The sequence below is a fragment of the Camelus ferus genome, chromosome 10, assembly GCF_009834535.1.
Source record: "Camelus ferus isolate YT-003-E chromosome 10, BCGSAC_Cfer_1.0, whole genome shotgun sequence".
Classification (NCBI taxonomy): Eukaryota; Metazoa; Chordata; class Mammalia; order Artiodactyla; family Camelidae; genus Camelus; species Camelus ferus.
In genome coordinates this window covers 64,527,460-64,545,829 of record NC_045705.1, presented here as the reverse complement: position 1 = coordinate 64,545,829, position 18,370 = coordinate 64,527,460, and the positions used below count along the sequence as shown (strand labels likewise).

Sequence of the window (18,370 nt, the reverse complement as noted above, 5' to 3'; positions counted from 1 at the left end):
TGAAAATAAGGTAGTTTAGAAATAGTATCAACTATATCTCTTAAAGATTCATCATTACAAACACACACCAAATCCTCTTACCTCTAAAGGAGAAAATAAAGTTCACCTACATAAATGTGGGATTTGGCAGGCATGTTTCACTAAGAAACAAGGCTAACAAAGAGTTAAGTACTGAAAAAATAGGAACAAAGTGTGTAGGCTCTGCAGGCACTCTGGGAACAGACTGTTGGGTGTTCTGGCCTTAGGAAGTGCCTGGAGCCTATCAGCCTTCAGCTATTGTAGGCACCAAGGTTTTTCAAGGATAGAGGCTAAACAAGCTTTACAGTTTTCAAATCTGGAGTTGATAGCCAAATGATTTTTTTTTAATGGAGGGGTGGGGAGGCCAACGCTCTGTATTAGAAGGAGGAAACAAGACAACTTTGCTTAAAGTCCCTCAGGTCACACTGAGAACCAGAGTCCTCAGCTAGATCACTGCAAACCAAGGCAGCAAGTGCCTTCCTGCAGTCCAGCCAGGACTCTGGGAATTGCAAAACAAAGGCTCATTATGAGGTCATAGCAAGTAACCAGCCAATCAAGGACAGGGATGATCAACCCCATATTTCTCTACAAAAGCATTTCTCACACTTCTGCGTGGAAACCCTTGACACTCTTAGTTATTAAAGATGTCAAATAGCTTTTGTTTATGTGGGTTACAGTTACTATATTATAATGAAAACTGAGAACATGTTAAACTATTAATTCATTTAAAATATTTTTACTAAACCCATTATAACTATGTCTTAATAAGTATATTTTCCAACATATCAATGTAATACATATCATCAAAGTAACATCCAAGTTAATTTTCAAAATGGAATTAAAGCTACAGCATGGATGAATCTTGAAAACATTATGCTAAGGGAAATGAGCCAGACACAAAAGGATGAATACTGTATGATGGCACTTATATGAGGTACTCAGAACAAGCAAATTCAGAGAGAAAGAAAGTAGAATAGAGGTTACCAAAGGCTGGGGGAGGGGGAGATGGGGAATTATTGTTTTAACTGATACAGAGCTTCTGTTTGGGATGATGAAACAGTTCTAGAAATAGCAGTGATGGTTATACAACACTATGAATATATTTAATGTCACTAGACTAGACACTTAAAGATTATCAAAATGTAAATTTTATGTTATGTGTATTTGACCACAATGAAAAAATACAATTAAAGCACAAAACCATGAGAAAATTTCAGACTACCATAACTGAGGAACATTATATAAAAAAGCTAACCAGCATTCTTCAAAATTGTGAATGTCAGGAAAGACATGGAAAGACTAAGAAATGGTAGACTTGAGACTATGATGGACATATGACAACTAAATGCACTGTGGGATCCTGTACTGGGTCCTAAACAGAAAAAGCACATTAGTGGAAAAACTGATGGAATCTAAATAAGTTCTGTACTTTGGTTAACAGTATGATGCCAAGACTAATTCTTAGTTTTGATACACGGTCTATGATTATATAAGATGTTTACATACAGGGAAGCTGGATGAAGAACGTACAGGAACTTTTTGGACTATTTTTGCAACTCTTCCAAGTTTAAAATTACCTCAAAATTTAAAAAAATTAAATTTAACTGCTTAAAAAAACTCACAAGGTCAATGTTGTGTATTCAAAAAGGAAACTTTGGTCAAAGTCCCTCCGGTCACTAAGAAGCAGCTTCCTCAGCTAGAACGACAGCAAACTGAGGCAGCAAGTGCCTTCCTGAGGCCCAGCCAGGACTAAATAAGGGCCTACGAATTGCAAAAACAAAGATTTTTTTTAATGAAATTACCATGAAATCGACCAAACAAAGCCAAGGAGAATTAACCCAAGTTTTGTCTACAATTGTGATTCTTACAATTGTTGGTTTCAGAAAGCTTTTGCACTATTAAAAATAACTGAGTCCCCCCAAAGCTTCTGTTTATGTGGATTATATCTATCAATATTTACTATATTAGAAATTAATGAGAAAATGTTTAAATATGTATCCATTCACTTAAAAGAACATTAATAAAGCCATTACATGTAAACATGTTACTTTTTTTAATGAAAGAACTATACTTTCCAAACCACTTCATACATACTAAAGGAAGTATACCTGATGAACTGATTTTATAATGCAATCAAAACACAATGCCAAACCCCCCACCAAAGGAACCTAACAAACTAAAGAATAAAAAAAGAAAAAAATGAGAAAAAGTAAAAATAAAAGAATAAAGAGAAAGGGAAAAATGAGAAAAAGAAAAAAAATAGGGAATAACGAAGAAAAAGGGAGGGGGGGAATAAACAAACCAACCAGACAAAACAACAACAGAAAAACCACACAGGGCCAATGCTCTCTGCAGTAGAAGGAGGAAATAAGTTCACTTAGGTCAAAGTCTCTGAGGCCCAGGCAGGGATTATTATAGGAGCTGGGAACTGCAAACAAGGGCTCCTTATGAAGTCATCGCAAGTAATCAGTCCAAGACTGACGACAATCAACTCAAGTTATCTCTACAACAGAAGTTTTTTCACTTTTCGATTTCAAGAACCCTTTACACTCTTGAAAAATTATCAAGGACTGCAGAGATCTTTTGTTTATGTGGGTTAGAGCCATCAACAGTTACCTTACTAGAAACTGAAACTGATAATTTAAAAAATTATTTTTATTAATTCATTGAAAATAACAAAAAAACCCATTACATGCTTACACAAATAACCTATTTTTTAATGAAGAAACTATTTCTAAAACAAAATGAAATTCCCAACAAGAGTTGCACTGTTTTATGTTCTTGTACATCACTTTATGGAAGAGAGCCAACTTCTTATACCTGCTTCTGCGTTCAGTGTGTTTCCTTATGTTGTTTTGGTTGAAAGATATGAAGAAATTTTTATTTCACAGATGTGTAGATGGAAAATAGAGTTTAGCAGCCTTCCAAATATTGAGGATTTTCTTCTTTGATACTAGACCAAAACTCCACAAGTGGTAGTTTTTAAAGGCTAGTTGCAGTGTGCAATCTGAAATTTTATCAGTGACTCTTCTGTGCACTTTCATGTTAAAATCCATTGGCTATCTTGCAATAATAATATCTTTGAATGGTCCTTTTAACCACTGATAATCTAGGAAATATTCCTTCACCGAATCATGCAGAATTTCCAAATACTGGCATTTCATAAAATATCAAAAAATCACACTCCATAAATCTTACCACTGTTCTCATAAAAAAAGTCTTTGACAAACAGAAGCTTTCCAAAAATCCTAGTTTTGCTTGAAAACTTGAATTTTATCACTGACAACAGTGACAGACTCACTGTTCAATTTCAAGAAAACATCCACTGAATACTGAAGTATGAATAACTAGAGTTTGTCCATCAGTTGTTCCTTCAAGTAAAGATGATGCAGCTGGTTCAGCTCCAACACACAAGTGCATTTTCTCCAGAAAGTTGGGCTGTGGTTCACAGCAGCAATGCTGCATGGATAGTTTGCATTTCATCACTCAGAATATCAGAGACCTTTACTGGAGGCAATCTGGCAGTATAAATTTAACTTAAAAAGAAAAAAATTTTAATGGTTCATCCAGGACATTCTTAAGTGAAAAATGGCTTTTTTAAGACAGCATTTAGCAGAAAAGTTCACGCAGCCATCAGCAGAGTTTGGTGTCCCTGCGTTCATTCACATCACGGCACCAGCAGTTTTCCCTGTCACTGCTTCTGCACCAGCAGTGCACATGGAAATAAAGTTGTTCCAGGATAAACTGTGACAGTCAAAAAAGCTATTCACCCTTTGCACATTTATCACAACTTGTGTTTGTTGCTGAGGACTCACATAAAAGAAAGTATCTTCCAAAGGTTAGCTGGTGCTGATACAAGCTGAGCCATGTCTATAAATCTGCTCATTTGTAAGGTAAAAGTAAAATTCTGTAAACAAGGTATCAACTCAGTCTTCATACTGATGCTAAATCTTTAATTCAAGGAGTCACAGTAACACATGAAGTGGCACTGCCCTGAATTTTACTGACTTTTTATCCAGTGGGCATTCAGGAATGTCAGCTGTTCAAACTTCGTTACTCTCTCAGCTATTGGGTGGGCTTGTCCACCCAAAGCAGTGTGATAACTCATTCTATAAGAGGCGTCAGTGACTTTGTCATTTTGAGGTAGAAAAGCTGGAACAAATTTTGGCTTTTAAAGGGACTGTGGTGTGTGCACTTAAAACACATAATGCCTTTTTCTGTAAACTCTGGTCTCGAAATGATGCCACAACTTAACTGGCACCACAACACTATGTGAAAATGCTCTGTTGCATAAGACACAATAAAGTACATTATCAGCATCTATAAAGCTGAAAAGAGGATAACTTTCATTATGACTTCATTTCTTTTAATTTTTTTTTCATTTCTCGTTCACAGTTTTGCCCAGGTTCTTCAGAGTAGATCCCTCCCTTTCACTTGTTGCAGTAAACAGAGCTAGCAGCTCTGTGTTGAGAAAGCAAGTCTTCCAACCTCCCTTTTTTAAGCCAACAATCCATCTTTAAATATAAGAGAAATATTATAAATTTTCTTCTATTTCAGACTAAAACAGAATTAAGTGCTAAAATAAACTGTAAATACAATTTTTAAAATGGTAAGTTTTCCCAAATTTTTTACGAGCAAGTTTTGCAACTTCCTGTGTTTCCTCGAAGGTGCCAGGAAAATGCTAGGATTTCAAAATAACTATTTATTGGACAATAATGAGGTTTACTGAGATTATAGCAAGTATGACCAAAGAAAGCTAGTAAGAGCACAGTAGAAGTACTGAGAAAAAACCGAGTTCATCATTGAAAACTTCCATATTTATACCTTAAAGTACTACCTTAAACATTCTAGGGAACACAAAAATACAGAAGCACATATTCCATTAGCCAAGAGTGTTAATGCCGACACACATTATTCGGCTTCTGGAAAACTCCACTGTATACTGGTGAGAGAATGAGAGTGAAACAGGCAAATACTGCATTAATGTTACGATGAAAATTATTTTGACTTTGTATGCCATCAAACAGTCTTGAGGTCGCCAGGGGTCCTCAGACCACACTTTGAGAACCAAGTTCAATACTGTGCTACCAAAATTAGTAAGTGCTTCCTCAGATCTCTCCCAAGACAGGTTCTAGAGTTATGGCATTCCTGACAGATCAGAGGAAACAACCCAGAACTAGTTTAGACCCTGTCACCAGGGAAACTGGGATGCTGTCCCTAATAAGTTGTCAAATCGCCAAGCCTGGCTTTAACTGAGGAAGGTGGCTCCTGTGGCACAAAAAGAAAATGTTTCTAAAGCAATGAATCCTTAACTTTATAGAAATCAGAGGAACAGGAGAAAGAAAGGACTGGGTGGTTCTAGGATTCTATACATGAAGGCGATCTCAGACTATCAAAATTCCCCTCCCGAGCCATGCCACAAAAGAGGCATAGAAACAGGTAAGGTAGTGGGACAAGGAGATGAAAACCCAAGATGGTTAGTGGTAATGAAAAACAGAGTTCAAAGGAACCAAACAGAAAAAAAAAGGAAGTGAGAAGTCAGCAAAGGGGTCAAAAGGAAGAAGAAAACTCAGTGAAAGAAATACTCCCTGATGAGCTCTGAGGTGACACTGTTACCTTCCTCCCTGCCACAGAGGTGAGGTGAAAAAACTAAGCAACTTAACTTGCTGTTCTGATAAGGCATCCAGCCTTTGTAAGTGGCAAGAAATGAAGAGCAACAGGAACCAAATGAGACTAGAATCTCAGCCCACAGATTCACAGGAGCTGCTGAGAAATGACTGTCACCATCCCAGGCCTCACAAAGGAGAGGCTTTCTCTCACTTCAGAGAAGCCAACAAAAAACCTGCCCTTGAAGGCCCCTCCACTAGTGAAAAAAGGGACCTAAAATCATTAGCTGCTAAGTTCCCATGTGGTCTTTAAGGGAAACAGGGAGCTTTCTCCTGTTGCCAAAGGGTAAACACTATATATGAAGAAAGGACCACGATGCAAGAAATCCCCACACCAGGCGGGGGCCTCCTCTAACACCCAGATCCCAATACTGGAAAAGCCCCTGCTCCAGTGCCTGGATTTGTCTTCCAGACAATGAAGAGCCTGCACATCCTCCACCACCACCATTCACCACACAGAAATATAGGCATGCAGAGGGTGATGTGAGTTTTTTCCTTTTAATCAATAAAGTTGCCTAATACTGATAGCTTGTAAATAAATGAACTATCATTTTTTTAAAGTACTTTCAAAAGAACATAAACTTCTCCCACAGCATTCTGTTTTCTTTCAGATAGCTGACTGCTTAAAAAAAAAAAAAAAAAACCTAAAATAAACAGATTAAAAAACCCAAAAATGCTAAGAAAAGCACCCACAGAACCCCAATGGCTGGAAAAGGCCAATATTCTTTCAATCACTACAGAGTCGTTCCAACCTGGAGTTGTGTGGTGCTCAGAGAAAATATACTAAATTGATCGACTGAAATGATGACGATGATTATTACGCCCTGCCAGGCACTATTCTAAGTGCTTTATATTCATTAATTCTTTTAATACTCACAACTATACCTGTAAGATGGTACCATTATTACTCCTTTTTTTTACAAATGAGCCAACAGGCCTAGAGGGATAAAGTGAACCCCAGGTCACAGTATGGGCTGACCTAAGATTCCACTGCAGGGACTCTAGCTGCAGAGCCTGCTCCAGCCCCAGCAACATCACTTACTGGGAGTCCCAAAGTGCTGGGATCTCCTTTCAACGCTGCCATAAGCTCAACTCAATCAATCAGAATGCTATGCTAGACCAAGAGGGCCTGCCTAAGAGGCCCCACTTCCTGTGACTGAAGAACCAGTAATTCAAACTTTTGTAGGCAAAAAAACAAAGCAGCAAGCCACAAGTGCCGCCAACACTACGTGCAAAGACAGTCAAATGATGGCCATCTGTGGAGAGGAGTGGGGGAGTCATGGAGTTAGGGAAAACCAGCAGACCCTTGGGTCTAAAGACAGTGGAGGGAAAAGGGGGCCACCCTACATGCAAGGATATCAGTACCCAAGACAAAACCTTCAGTGAAACGGCAGCCCAGGAGAAGCAATGAGTAGATCACTGCAGTAGCGACAAAGACACAGGCTGGACCTCTGCTTGCAGGTAGCTTTACTCATTAATCTTTTGGACTTGGGAGTTTTACACTTGGTGGGAAACAATCCTGCTACAGCAGCAGCACTGGTGGTCACAAGCGCCTCAGGATCCTGCCATGTTCCCTCCCTGAGAAAGAGTCCTAACTGCTGTTCAGGAAGTGCCAGAACGTGGTGACTAGTGGCTTCCACCTTTCCTACAGGTACTCGATATGGGACAAACTCAAACTGTTCCCCATGGCTGAAGCACCTGCTGAGCTGGCAAAGACCAAAAATTATTCTATCTCCTATTTTCTTCCCCAGCACACCTGGATAGACAGTCCCTCTGCACTGATCCAAAAGGTCTGGGATCTCACTGGATTTAGCAACCAGGAATCAGGAGTCCCAATTCCCTTCTGGATTCACAAATGGGGAGCCAAGCACAGACCTTCTGGCCAGGCTGAGGGCCTTTTGCGAAGCTGTGAACTGCAAAGAAATGGAGCTATATCTTAGAGCTTCCAGTGAAAGGTGTGTTAACACAAAGTTGCTTTGAGTGGCATGAGGTGGAGAGAAAGCCCACTCACTGGAGAGGCCCAGCTCAGAGACCCATTCAGTATTAGGGGGGAGGGAGGTTGTTTACAGACATCGTCCAAACTCATGCCTCAATGAGCAGAGCCCCAGAGGAGGCAGATCTTTGTGTTGCCAACTTCCCAAAGAGCACAGAGGAAAACAGGCCGAGGTGGCTCAAAACCAGCTTGACTGGTTCTACAGAGAAGCCACTGGTCTGCTCCGCCTTCCTTATGTTAAAAAGAAAAAGGTGGCTTGGAGCCAATCATTGACCCACCCACCCCTCCACCCCTCCCCACTGTTCCATAGGATCCACCTAGCCACCAAGATCAGTGTCCATCTCACCCTCCCCCCACCAAATCTTGTGATTACGACTTTATAAACCTAAAATCAACCATTTGCTGCACAAGAAATACATTTGTTTTTGCCCTTTTCTAATGAGATGTAAGGATTAAGTGCAAGTAAGGGGGAATGAGTGCCAACCCAAGAGACAGACACCTGTGGAAAGAACTCCCCACAGAGACTGAGAAACTTCAAACACTCAAGACAAAAACGGACATCCAGATGAATGGATCTAGCTTATTTTTCCTCTCAAAAGGAGGAGCAGGTCTAGTGGGCAAGAGAAGCAACTGGGATCCCTCCTCTTCTGAGAGATAACTGGAAACCAAAGGGCCAGATTTTCTCTTGGTGTTTTTTCAGAACCAGACATACCATCTCAAAGTCTTAAAAAAACAGCAATGACATTCAATGGCCTGCACTGAAAGGGCTGTGGTGGGTGGTGACATTTTGCTCCGAGAGCTAGAATTTTCAGAGTTAACATGGGGATAGACGGCCTCTTCCCAGGCCACAAGTGCGAAATGGGTGGTTCCTCCCCCACAAGGTTTGTAAAGGCTTACTCCTCCTTTTGCTGAGACAGAAGGGGAAAATGCATAGATAACACTTCAGTGACTCACTCATATTTGATGAAGGCAGGGAGAAAGCCTGGAGAATCCAAGCTTCAAGTGCAAAATGTACAAACACTGGAATCTACCATCGAGAGAAGGAAACCCAGCCACCTATCTGGCTTGTCATTTTGCTGAACTTCCGCTGAAGAAGGAAGGGCCGGGCTTAAACTCCGCCCACCCTTTCCACATCCCTCTCAATTTTTGCTTTGACAGGAAAGTGGCGAACGTGGCCACATCACCACCACGGCTGAGAGAGGAACCCTTTCTATACCCTCCCTCAGAGCAGGGCCTAGCAGTCAGTCTGCCGCTTAACCAAGTGGAGCGAGCTGGGGCTGGACCTGGTTACGGCAGGAAAGCCTCATCCACAGTCTCAGGGAAGGAAGGACGACCCTCCTCGCCCTTTCCATCTGCAGAGGTTACCTCATCCCAATCCATTAATGGGCTTCAGAGTGCTGCTGGGGGGAGACCATTTAGCAGAGACACTATCATGGGGCCAAGGGTGGCGCCCAGCCCCCACCCCAGTTGTCGATAATGGGCCACAAAATCTGAGGCTTGGCTGCACTCTAGGCATAAAATATTCATTTAAGTCGACACAATACATATGTAGGAGTCATGGAAGCTCCTGGGAGAAGAGAAATGCCAGGCAGGTGGCTACGAGCTCAGTGGGAAAGAGTTCATGTAGGCATGGGTTAGTCCTGGTCAAATGCCCACTGCGAATTAGGTTGTTTTGTACAAAGAGGAAGCAGTCTAGTCTGAGAAGTTTCTAACTCCCAAGAGCTCTAACCATGCAAACCTCTCAGAACAAATTCCCAACTTTTCCTACCTCATAGGCATGAACTTTGTTTAAGATATTTATGCCGAAAAAAAAATCTCGGGCCCAATCTTCGGTCACCATCACAAAAATGCTGTTATCCCTGGGCAAACTTGATTTTAACCTGAAGCAAGCCAAATTTCAATGACCGCCTTCTGTCTGTTCAGCTATTTCTCAAATTCCACAGACTAGAGAGAAATTATTACAATTTACTAGGTAGTTACATCTACCTTTAGGTTCAGAGGTTGTGGATAGCAACTCTATGAACTCCAGGGACTCCTAGAGCCCTCAAACAACGCCTCCTCCCTGATTCCAAGGGCCAAGCAGAAAGTGGGAAATATGGTCTGGCATTCACCCACATCCCTGACCAGGAGGCAGCACCACCAAGGAGCCTTGGCCAGAGTCACAGGGCAGAGGTCAGCGTCAGCATTCAGAGCATGGTGCTGGCTGCACAGCTTGTGGGGCAGGGAGTGAAAACAAGAGCGAACCAAGCTCTCTACTAGACAACACTAAAACCAGATTATTCAGTGACACATTCTGCCAGAATCAACACTGGGATCCAAGCGATATATGTGGTTGGACTGGCTCCGTTGTTCTCAAAAGTCAGATTTGCTCTCTCACCCAGACTTTCAAACTCCTCTCCCAGAACCATCTGAGAGAATAAACAATGCCACTCACTCCCTGGAAGGAGGACAGCAACCCCCTCCCTTGCCCACTGCAGTAGACATGGGGTGGGTCCTGAGGCGCAGGGCTGGGGCAGGTCTGAAGCCCTGTAGCCCCTTGACCAGGTGCTACAGAAAGCTCCTGGCAGTAGCAGGTGAACTGTGGAAGTTGGACCCCTCTCCACTTGCCTATTACTGCTGCTGCTGGCTGGAGGACAAACAGTCATCTTGCTGATTGTTTTCACCACTGCCAAGCCTCCAGGCCAGCAGAACCATTTGGAAAAGAAGTGAACAGAAAGCTCAGCTCACAGACTAAGAATCCCCAAAACTACCAGCCCCAGGTCACCACCCTCCTCCTGCAAAAGGAAGACGAGTGTATGGCTGTGAAAGCACATCTGCAATCAGGTGTCACAAAAATCACAATGAAGACAGGCCCTGATTTTCTTTCAACTCCTACTTTCACTGTTAAAAGCAGAGTCGATGGCAAACAGACAATCTCTCTGCAACACAAGGTTTATTTTTTTGTGCTTCAACATTTTCTGTGTTGTGTGTATGTGTGTTTAATTCAGATGTGATCAAAGAGCTCCAAGAAACAGCTTCTCATCAGCCACATGTCTTAAAGGAAAAGGGAGAGAAAGAGCAAGAACAGATTGGAGCTTGAAGACAACCAGTAGAGTTTGTTTACCTATCTTCTGGTGAAACCAGTTTAAATAATTAAAATCTAAATAAGGTAACAGAGGATCTTTGGGGGAAAGGAAACAACCCAACCAAATCCCCTGCTTCTTATTTCACAACACTAAGGCTCAGGCAATGACTACTTTAGCTAGATTGGCAACAGGACCAAGAAGAGCTTTCTGGTCTCACCTGGTGGCACGATCTATTCTAAAGGAGGTCAGTGCTTCAGGTCTCTCTGGCCTTATGACCAGAGGAGCTGCTACTTGTCTTTTCTCTTGTTTTAAAAAATACAGGCACCTGTCTGTAATATGTGTATCAAAGGTTTTCCAAAGCCCATGCTTTTAACAGGAGGAGACTTAATATCAAGTCAATAATGCAGCTACCCTGAGAACGACAGCAGAAGTGATGAAGTGGCTCAGGAGAACCTAAATCCACACAGTGGACACAGGGTGAGTAATTCATAATTTCGAACAGGAATGACAAAGTATGCAGCCAGCGCTCTGGACAAAGCTATCAAAGAGCAGCTGACTTCCCAAATGGGCCACCGAGTACTGCTATGGTAAAATCAACGGGTGTGCAATGACTTCCTACTGTGTGCTCAGCAGTACACGAGGAATGTTGGGAAGAGGAAATCAATGTACACATCACAAGAGAAAGACCACGGCAAGAATATATTTACATTTAGTAAACAGCACAGAGAAATCACATTGACGCATTCTGTTACTCCACTCTGCTGAACACAAGGCCCCCCACAGCCTCACTGAGAGAGCAGGCACTCCACCGCCACTCCCCAGATGCCTGAGGGTGCCAGTCAGTCACTCGGCCTCTGCCTACCAGCTCAGAATTAACAGTCTGGGAAAGTCCTTTAGTTAAGCACAGTTTACCTGCTAAAATAAAGGTTGTAGTAGGAAAAAGAATAGAACAGGCAACCTTAAGCAGGCCTAGAGAAAGTGGTTCCCAGTAAGGAGAGAAACAGCTGGCAAGCAAGGGAAAGACTGTGAGATAGAGACCATGCTCCTGTTTCCAAAGACCTCAGGCCCATGCATAACGAGCTGCCAAACCCAGTGATGAAATGGAAATCAACCAGCCCTCCCTCTCAACCCGTTTCACTCTCAGAAGCAATCAGTCAATCCATCAGTAATGAAAGGGTCAACCACTGCGGAGAAAAACTCATGCAGAACTTCTCTTGAGTTCCTGACTGCCCAGATGACAGACAGTGAGGGGTTAAAAAAAAAAAAGAGAAACGTAGGAAAAATGAAAAGAGGGAAGATTTTTCAGAGAAAGATGTTAATGAGCAAGAGAATATAACAACAGTTCTACTGCATTACACAGAAAGGGAATAAGAAGAAAACAAAGAATGTAATGACAGAAAAGGAGGCAACAAGCACTGCAAGCCTCAGAGCAGAACAGCTCCTTTTCAAGTCAAGTTTTTTGACCTAATAAAGTTCTTCACCAAGAATAGTGTGACAGGCAGGGGACTCTCCACAGAGCAGGAAGCAAGAGACACTGGAGATGGTGAAAGAAAGGGGAGGGGTGGAAAGTAGATGCCTCTCGGCTCAGAGGTGAGATGACACAGAAAAGGCTAAGGCTTGGGTGACAAATGACAGCAGTGATTGCCAGGATAGGGGGTGTGTAGCCCAAGAAACTAGCATGCAAAATGCCTGGAGCAGGAGTTACAGACTAGCCAATCACAAGGGGATGAAAAGGGGCACATGTGGGGAAAATAAAAAATGATGTAAAGAAGGCAGGAGACTAATGTGGAGATGAAAGGCAATCCTGATTACGAGGCAGAGTAAGAAAGATGTGGTGAGGGTGGAGAAACCGGAAGGCAACAAGCAAGGAGGAAGATACTGTGTAAAGGGACAGATCCAGGAGTGAAGAAACAAGAAAATACGGTTTGTGCTGCGGTGTAAGACAGAAAAGCAAGGACGGTGATGCAGGGAGGCCTGGGAAAGGACCGAGCAACAGGTTGTGTCAATGGAGTGGGGCTGAAATAGTGAGTGTCTTTCCCTGGGTAGGAAGTGACCAGGGACAAGGCTGACAAAGCACTCAGAGTGAGAAAGAGGAGGTCAAGACTTAAAACAAAACCAAAAACAAAAACAAAAACAAAAAACAAGACCCAGAGGAAGAGAACGCGAAGGATCCAAGGACTCTGAAGGGAGTGATGACTGGAACCCCAAAGACAACCTGTGGGAAAACTATGCGCATGACAGCTGTATGGGAAACACGGAAGCAACAAATGCCAGCGCGAGGCACCAGGGAGCTCCTGGAGAAGAGAAGGGAAAGTGATGAGCAAAGAGTAGGCGAACGATTTGGAAAGGTGATGAGGGTGGAGCTGGTGGGTTGCAAGCAAGAGGGCGAGCACAATTTTGAGAACGAAGAGGCAGAGTAAAAAGCTGAGGAACGAGAAGGGGATAGGGATCGAGAACACACTGCGGGGCAAGGACCCTGAGGGTGATAACTGGGACTGGGAGAACCGGTGCGGGCGGAGGGGAAGCAAGGCTGGAGGGATGCAGGAAGAGGTGGACAACGATCGCGGGGTGGTATTTGAGGAGCAGGAGAGTGACTGCTTTAAGCGTGGGTGGAGGAAGACCAGAAAGGCCCCTGAAAGAAAAAGGGAAGAGAAGAGGAAGCTGGGGAGGTAACACGGAAGAGCGCAGAGGGCGGTGAGGGGAGGAGGGGTCGGCAGAAAGACAAGTGTGCAGTTCGGAGTCTGGACGAGGTGGGTCCCAGGACAGACTCGCAAGGGGGATGTGCGGAACCCGGAGCCAGATGACAGGGCAGCCGAGGCTTACAGGATGGCAGCAGGGGCACGAGGAGAGTTGAGGAGGGAGGAGGCTCTGCAAGGTGCAGGGGCCCAGCCAGAGAATTTGGGGAGCCCTCAGGGCTCCTTACCTGCTCGGTGTCCCTCTCGTTCAGCGTGGGTAGGGGGGTCCGGGCGCTGGACATGGCGCCGGTTTCTCAGGGGAGGGAACCGAGAAGCTTGGAGGAAGGGAGGGAAGGGAAGGCGCGGAGCCCGGCCGGGCGGGGCTTCTCACAGCACAGGCACCCGCCGCATGGGCCCCGGCCGGGGGTGCGGGGAGGTCGGGCTGCCGCTCACGCCAGCCCGGGGATGCGCCGCTCGGGCTAGGCCGCGCCGGCTCCGAGCGGCTCCGGACCGCACCCCCCCGACCCCCGGCTGGGCTGTGCCGCCTTTCTGCCGGGCCGCGCCGCTCCGCCTACTCTCTGCCGCCGCAGCCGGCCGCCTGCCTCGCTCCTCCCCTGCCCTCAGCGGCACTGCTCCGCGCCCGGCACACAGGCAGCCGCCGCCGGACCTGCTGCTCCCAACATGGCCGCCACCACCGCCGGCCTTCGGCTCTTTCCGCCGGCAGCAGCCGGAAACATCCGAAGCAGCTAGAAACGGGAGGGGGGCGCGCCTTCTCCTCCGGGTCACGGACTACTGGTGAATTCCGGAAACACCCGAAGAAGGTAACCCCGGGGACGCGCGCGCCTCCTCGATTCCGAAGACCAAGCTTCGGCTCTGTTTACGGAAATCCACGAAGGGACTCCGGGTACTCCAGCCACGCCCACAGGCCTTTCCCCGCCCACTTCAAGCTGGCTCTCGGCAGTTTCCGGAAACACCCGAAGCCACTCCGGGTGCCGTGAGCCGGCCACGCCCCAATCCCTCCCCGCAGCCGACGGCAGTCGTCGGCCATTTCCGGCAACACCAGAGGTGGGGCGAGTCTTGGGTCATTCCCTCTGGTGGTACCCAGTCTGACTCTTCGTTTCTTTCCGTCAGTTTTCGGGTATTTTCAAACCTTGAACAGGGAGCGTGGATCACCCTGCGTGTTAAACTATTTGACTAAATAGAAAACAAGGCACCCTTTGGTTCTAAAGCAGCTTCCTGTCTACGTCTGTCGGTCAGCTCATAAAATCTATCTCGTTTACCATCCAACCTGTCAACACGTGTGTCACCTGTCAGATGCAGTCTTAGTCTATTACCTGTCTACCTACCATTCATCACTTGCCATCGTCTATCTTGGCTTCTCTTTAGCTATCCATGCACCCACATCTAGTCCGCAGGGCTCCTCAGGTCCCAGGCAAACACCAGGTCAACGTCCTTGGCTCCCTGCTGAGGGAGGCTGCAGAGGTCGCCCACCCCGACCCCAACCAGCGCTGCATTCCACCTCCAGCTCTGTGTAGTGAAAATGCTGTGTGATCTTGGAAAAATCACATAACATCTCTGCATTTAGACTCCTTAATGTCCTTATATTGAGAGTGTTCAGGTCTTTGTTCCAGTGGTGACATTCTAAATAACATCTTTGAATCTCAGTTACCTTATTTCTTCTCTTTCAAAAAAAAACTTAATTGTTCAAAATAGTATGAAACAACATCGCAATATGGCAATATTGAGTCACACCAGTTCCCTTTTTAAATACTCCTTTGAGGTAGGGCTGGAGAGACATTCTCATCTTAATTAACATTTCAGTTATCCCTCCTAAGACAAGGAAGCTCATGGGAAAGAAAAGAGAAACTGGTTGAAATTGAGGGTTCCTCAGGATAGCACAAAGAATGGGCACCTGGGAAGGTTCCTTTCCTTCCCTGGGACTCAGTTTCTCCATTAATGAATTGAAGTCATTAGGTTCATGAACTCTGAGGACCCTCTCATCTCTGGAGAGCCCCTGATTCTACCAGGAAGTCCATATGTCAACCTGAGCTCACCCATCAGTTTCCCTGGGACTGTCTCACCAGAGAGAGGCGGGAGAATGGCCAGTCTGATTCCTCTGGCTCCAAGCTGCCCCTACTCATTGTACTCTGGACATGTTGGAACCACCCCCCAAACCCAAACCCACCCTATGCTCAACAGCAGCTTAAGGTGAGCAGAAGCCAGAGTCCTCACAAGAGCCAGAGACCAAGCTCAAGCAACAAGTCCCCAAAGGTACAGGAGCAAAGGGGCCCAAGGATTTGTTAGGGAAAAGTGCTAGTTGAATCTCTGGCACTTGACTTCCAGCTTCCAGCTACAGCCTACTGAGCAGAGCCTTTGGCTAAGTCAACCAGAGAAATAGGCAGTCAGACAGAAGCAATGAGAGGATGTTATGAATATACTTCCTAAGGCAACAGGTATGACCTACAGTCCTAGTAAATACTTGGGACTCCAGGACCTCCCCATGCCCCACCTCAGCTCCATTCAGGCACCCAGCTGTTGAGAAAGAAGTTGGTGAAGGAACACCGAAGGTGAGAGGAAAAAAAGAAGAAGAAGAAGTGAAGACCGAGGACATTCCCTGACCCCAAATTCATCCAGAAAATTCGTGAGAATAATCTGCCCTCTGGTGGCCAAAGGGAGACTCACTGCTGATTCCTGGGCCTGGTATCACCTCCAAGGCTCAGGTCTGGAAGAAGGGAAAAGAGAAAGGAGTTGTTAGAGCAAAGGACTTAGGGGTCTTCCCTGGCCTTTGTCTAAGCAAACTTCTCTAAGCAAACTCTGCCTCCTCCATGTATCTCCTCACTCAAGTTCTCACCTCTGCACTCTGCCCCTCAGCCCCTACCCCACCCAACCTGTTCTCTCCTCTTCCTCAGAAGGCTGCCTAACCGGTCTCCCTGCCTAGACTCCCTCCAACCTGCCCCACCAGACATGCCAGAATAATCTTCCTAAAGTTCAGCTCCAATTACATCTCTGTCCTGCTCTAAGACTTTAACTGGCTCCCTTGTGGTACAGGCAGGCTGACTTCACGGGTCTGGGACTCCCCACTCTTAGCAGGGCTTTGATTTAATCTTCTACCGTCACCCTCTTGACATTTTTACCAAGGGGGCCTTGAATTTTCCTTTTGCGTGGGGCCCCACAAACTTTGTAGCCAGTCCTGGCAGTGGGAAAAGACTTAGCCTGCATTGAAAACTTGGCACCATCTGGCCTCAACATACCTTGTGATTATCATCTCCAACTAGGGGAGGATAACACTTTCCTGAAACTCCTGCCTGGTCAAGTTCTCTCACCTTCATGCTTTTATTCATGTTGATCAATGTCCAGTCACCTACCTCAACTGGAATCCCAGATGCACTTCAAGATCTAGTTCAAATATCATCTTCTCAAATCCCTGAACCTGCCTCGTTCTCCTCAATGATTCATTATTGCCATACCCTTACCTCTTTTGAATCTGCAAATTCATCCATTCACAAATCTCTACTAAGCACCTCCTATGTGCAAGGCACAGTTCTAGGCTCTTCAGGTATATCAATGAACAAAATAGACAAAGCTTTTTGCCCTTGGGGAGCTTACATTTCAGCTGGAGGAAGACAGACAACAAACATAATAAGCACTAAGTGCCTTGGGAAAAAATTAGAGCCACCTAAGAGGGGATCAGGATTGCAGAGGTGAGGCGAAAGGATGGAAAATGAGTTGCAGTATTAAAGAGGTCAGTGCATCTCACTAAGAAGGTGACACTTGAACAAAGATTTAAAGGAGGTAAGGGAGTGAGCTCTGCAGCTATCTGGGGGAAGAGCATTCTAGGCAGTGGGTGTGGCCAGTGGAAAGGCCCTGGGGCAGGAGGGGACCTGGCTGTTTAAAGAACAAGAAGGCCAATGCGTAGGGGTGAGTAGTGGGAGAAGAGGGCAGAAAGATGATGGGGAGCCAGGCCTTGTGGGCCACTGCTTTGCCTTTTCCTCAGAGTGAGGTGGGGAGCCACAGCAGTGACATGGTCTGACTGGCTATGGGGTTGAGAAGAGAGTGAAGGGGCAGGGTGGGAGCAGAAATCTGGAAACCCTGAAGGAGGCCTTGGCAATAATTCGAGTGAGAGATGACCATGGCTCAGAGCAGGGCAGCAATGGTGGATGTAGTGAGAAGTGGTCAGATTTGGGATATATTGGGAAAGTAGAGCCAACAGGATTTCTTGATGGATTGATCTAGGAGGTGTGTTGAGAGAGAAGAGTTAAGGATAATTCTAAGCTTTCCAACCTGAACAACTGAAAACAATACAAACATAAAAGTAAAGGCATCTATCACGGGCCCTAAACCAGGTAGAAACCAACCAACAGGACCAGTGCCCCAGGGCAGCTGTGATACCCACCGGAATCAGGGAAGGCAGGGGTTACAGATTCCCAGCTCCAGCAGGCCCAGGGGCCTTAGGGTAGCAGTCCGGGGCATGGGCGTGGTTTGGCCAGGAGAGAAAAAGCCAAGGGGAGACCAAGGTACCAGAGTGGAAGATACCTTTATTCTCACCCTATGAACCATTGCAATTCTTCTCCATCTTTCTCCTCCCGACCAGTGGAGCCAGAGAGTCTGCTCATTCCAGGCAGGATTCTGAGGATCCAGAATGGCCTTCTGATCAAGAGTCAGATAACAGGATGTGGCAAGATCCATATGTGCCCTCTGATTCACCAGAGACCCTCCCATCTTCTCACTGAGCTTTCCTCTCTCTCTCCATGTCTTTGAACTTCCATCATGTACTTTATCACCATTACTATACATCATATTGACTTTGGGACATTTCAGAGATGTTAGAGTGTGGAAAAATGTGCATCTTAGAGTCGGTAGAATAGAATATGTTTATTATTGGTGACTCCTACCCAACCACCACCAAGACATGAGCCACACAAGGCCAGGAACTCCCAGGGTCCCTCCCTTTTC

General features: G+C 45.4%; 1 protein-coding gene across 2 annotated transcripts in view; it reads right to left on the bottom strand.

The window, feature by feature from the left end:
- Nucleotides 1-14,343, bottom strand: part of MARK2 (microtubule affinity regulating kinase 2) — a 52,231-nt gene extending 37,888 nt beyond the window's left edge. Inside the window, exon 1 of one of the 2 annotated variants that reach the window (XM_032489667.1) lies at nt 13,666-14,343. In XM_032489667.1, coding sequence (XP_032345558.1) covers nt 13,666-13,719 — 54 coding nt within the window. In that variant the 5' untranslated portion in view covers nt 13,720-14,343. The remainder of the gene's footprint in view (nt 1-13,665) is intronic. The other variant, XM_032489675.1, reaches the window with a different exon arrangement.
- Between the last annotated feature and the right edge of the window lie 4,027 nt (nt 14,344-18,370).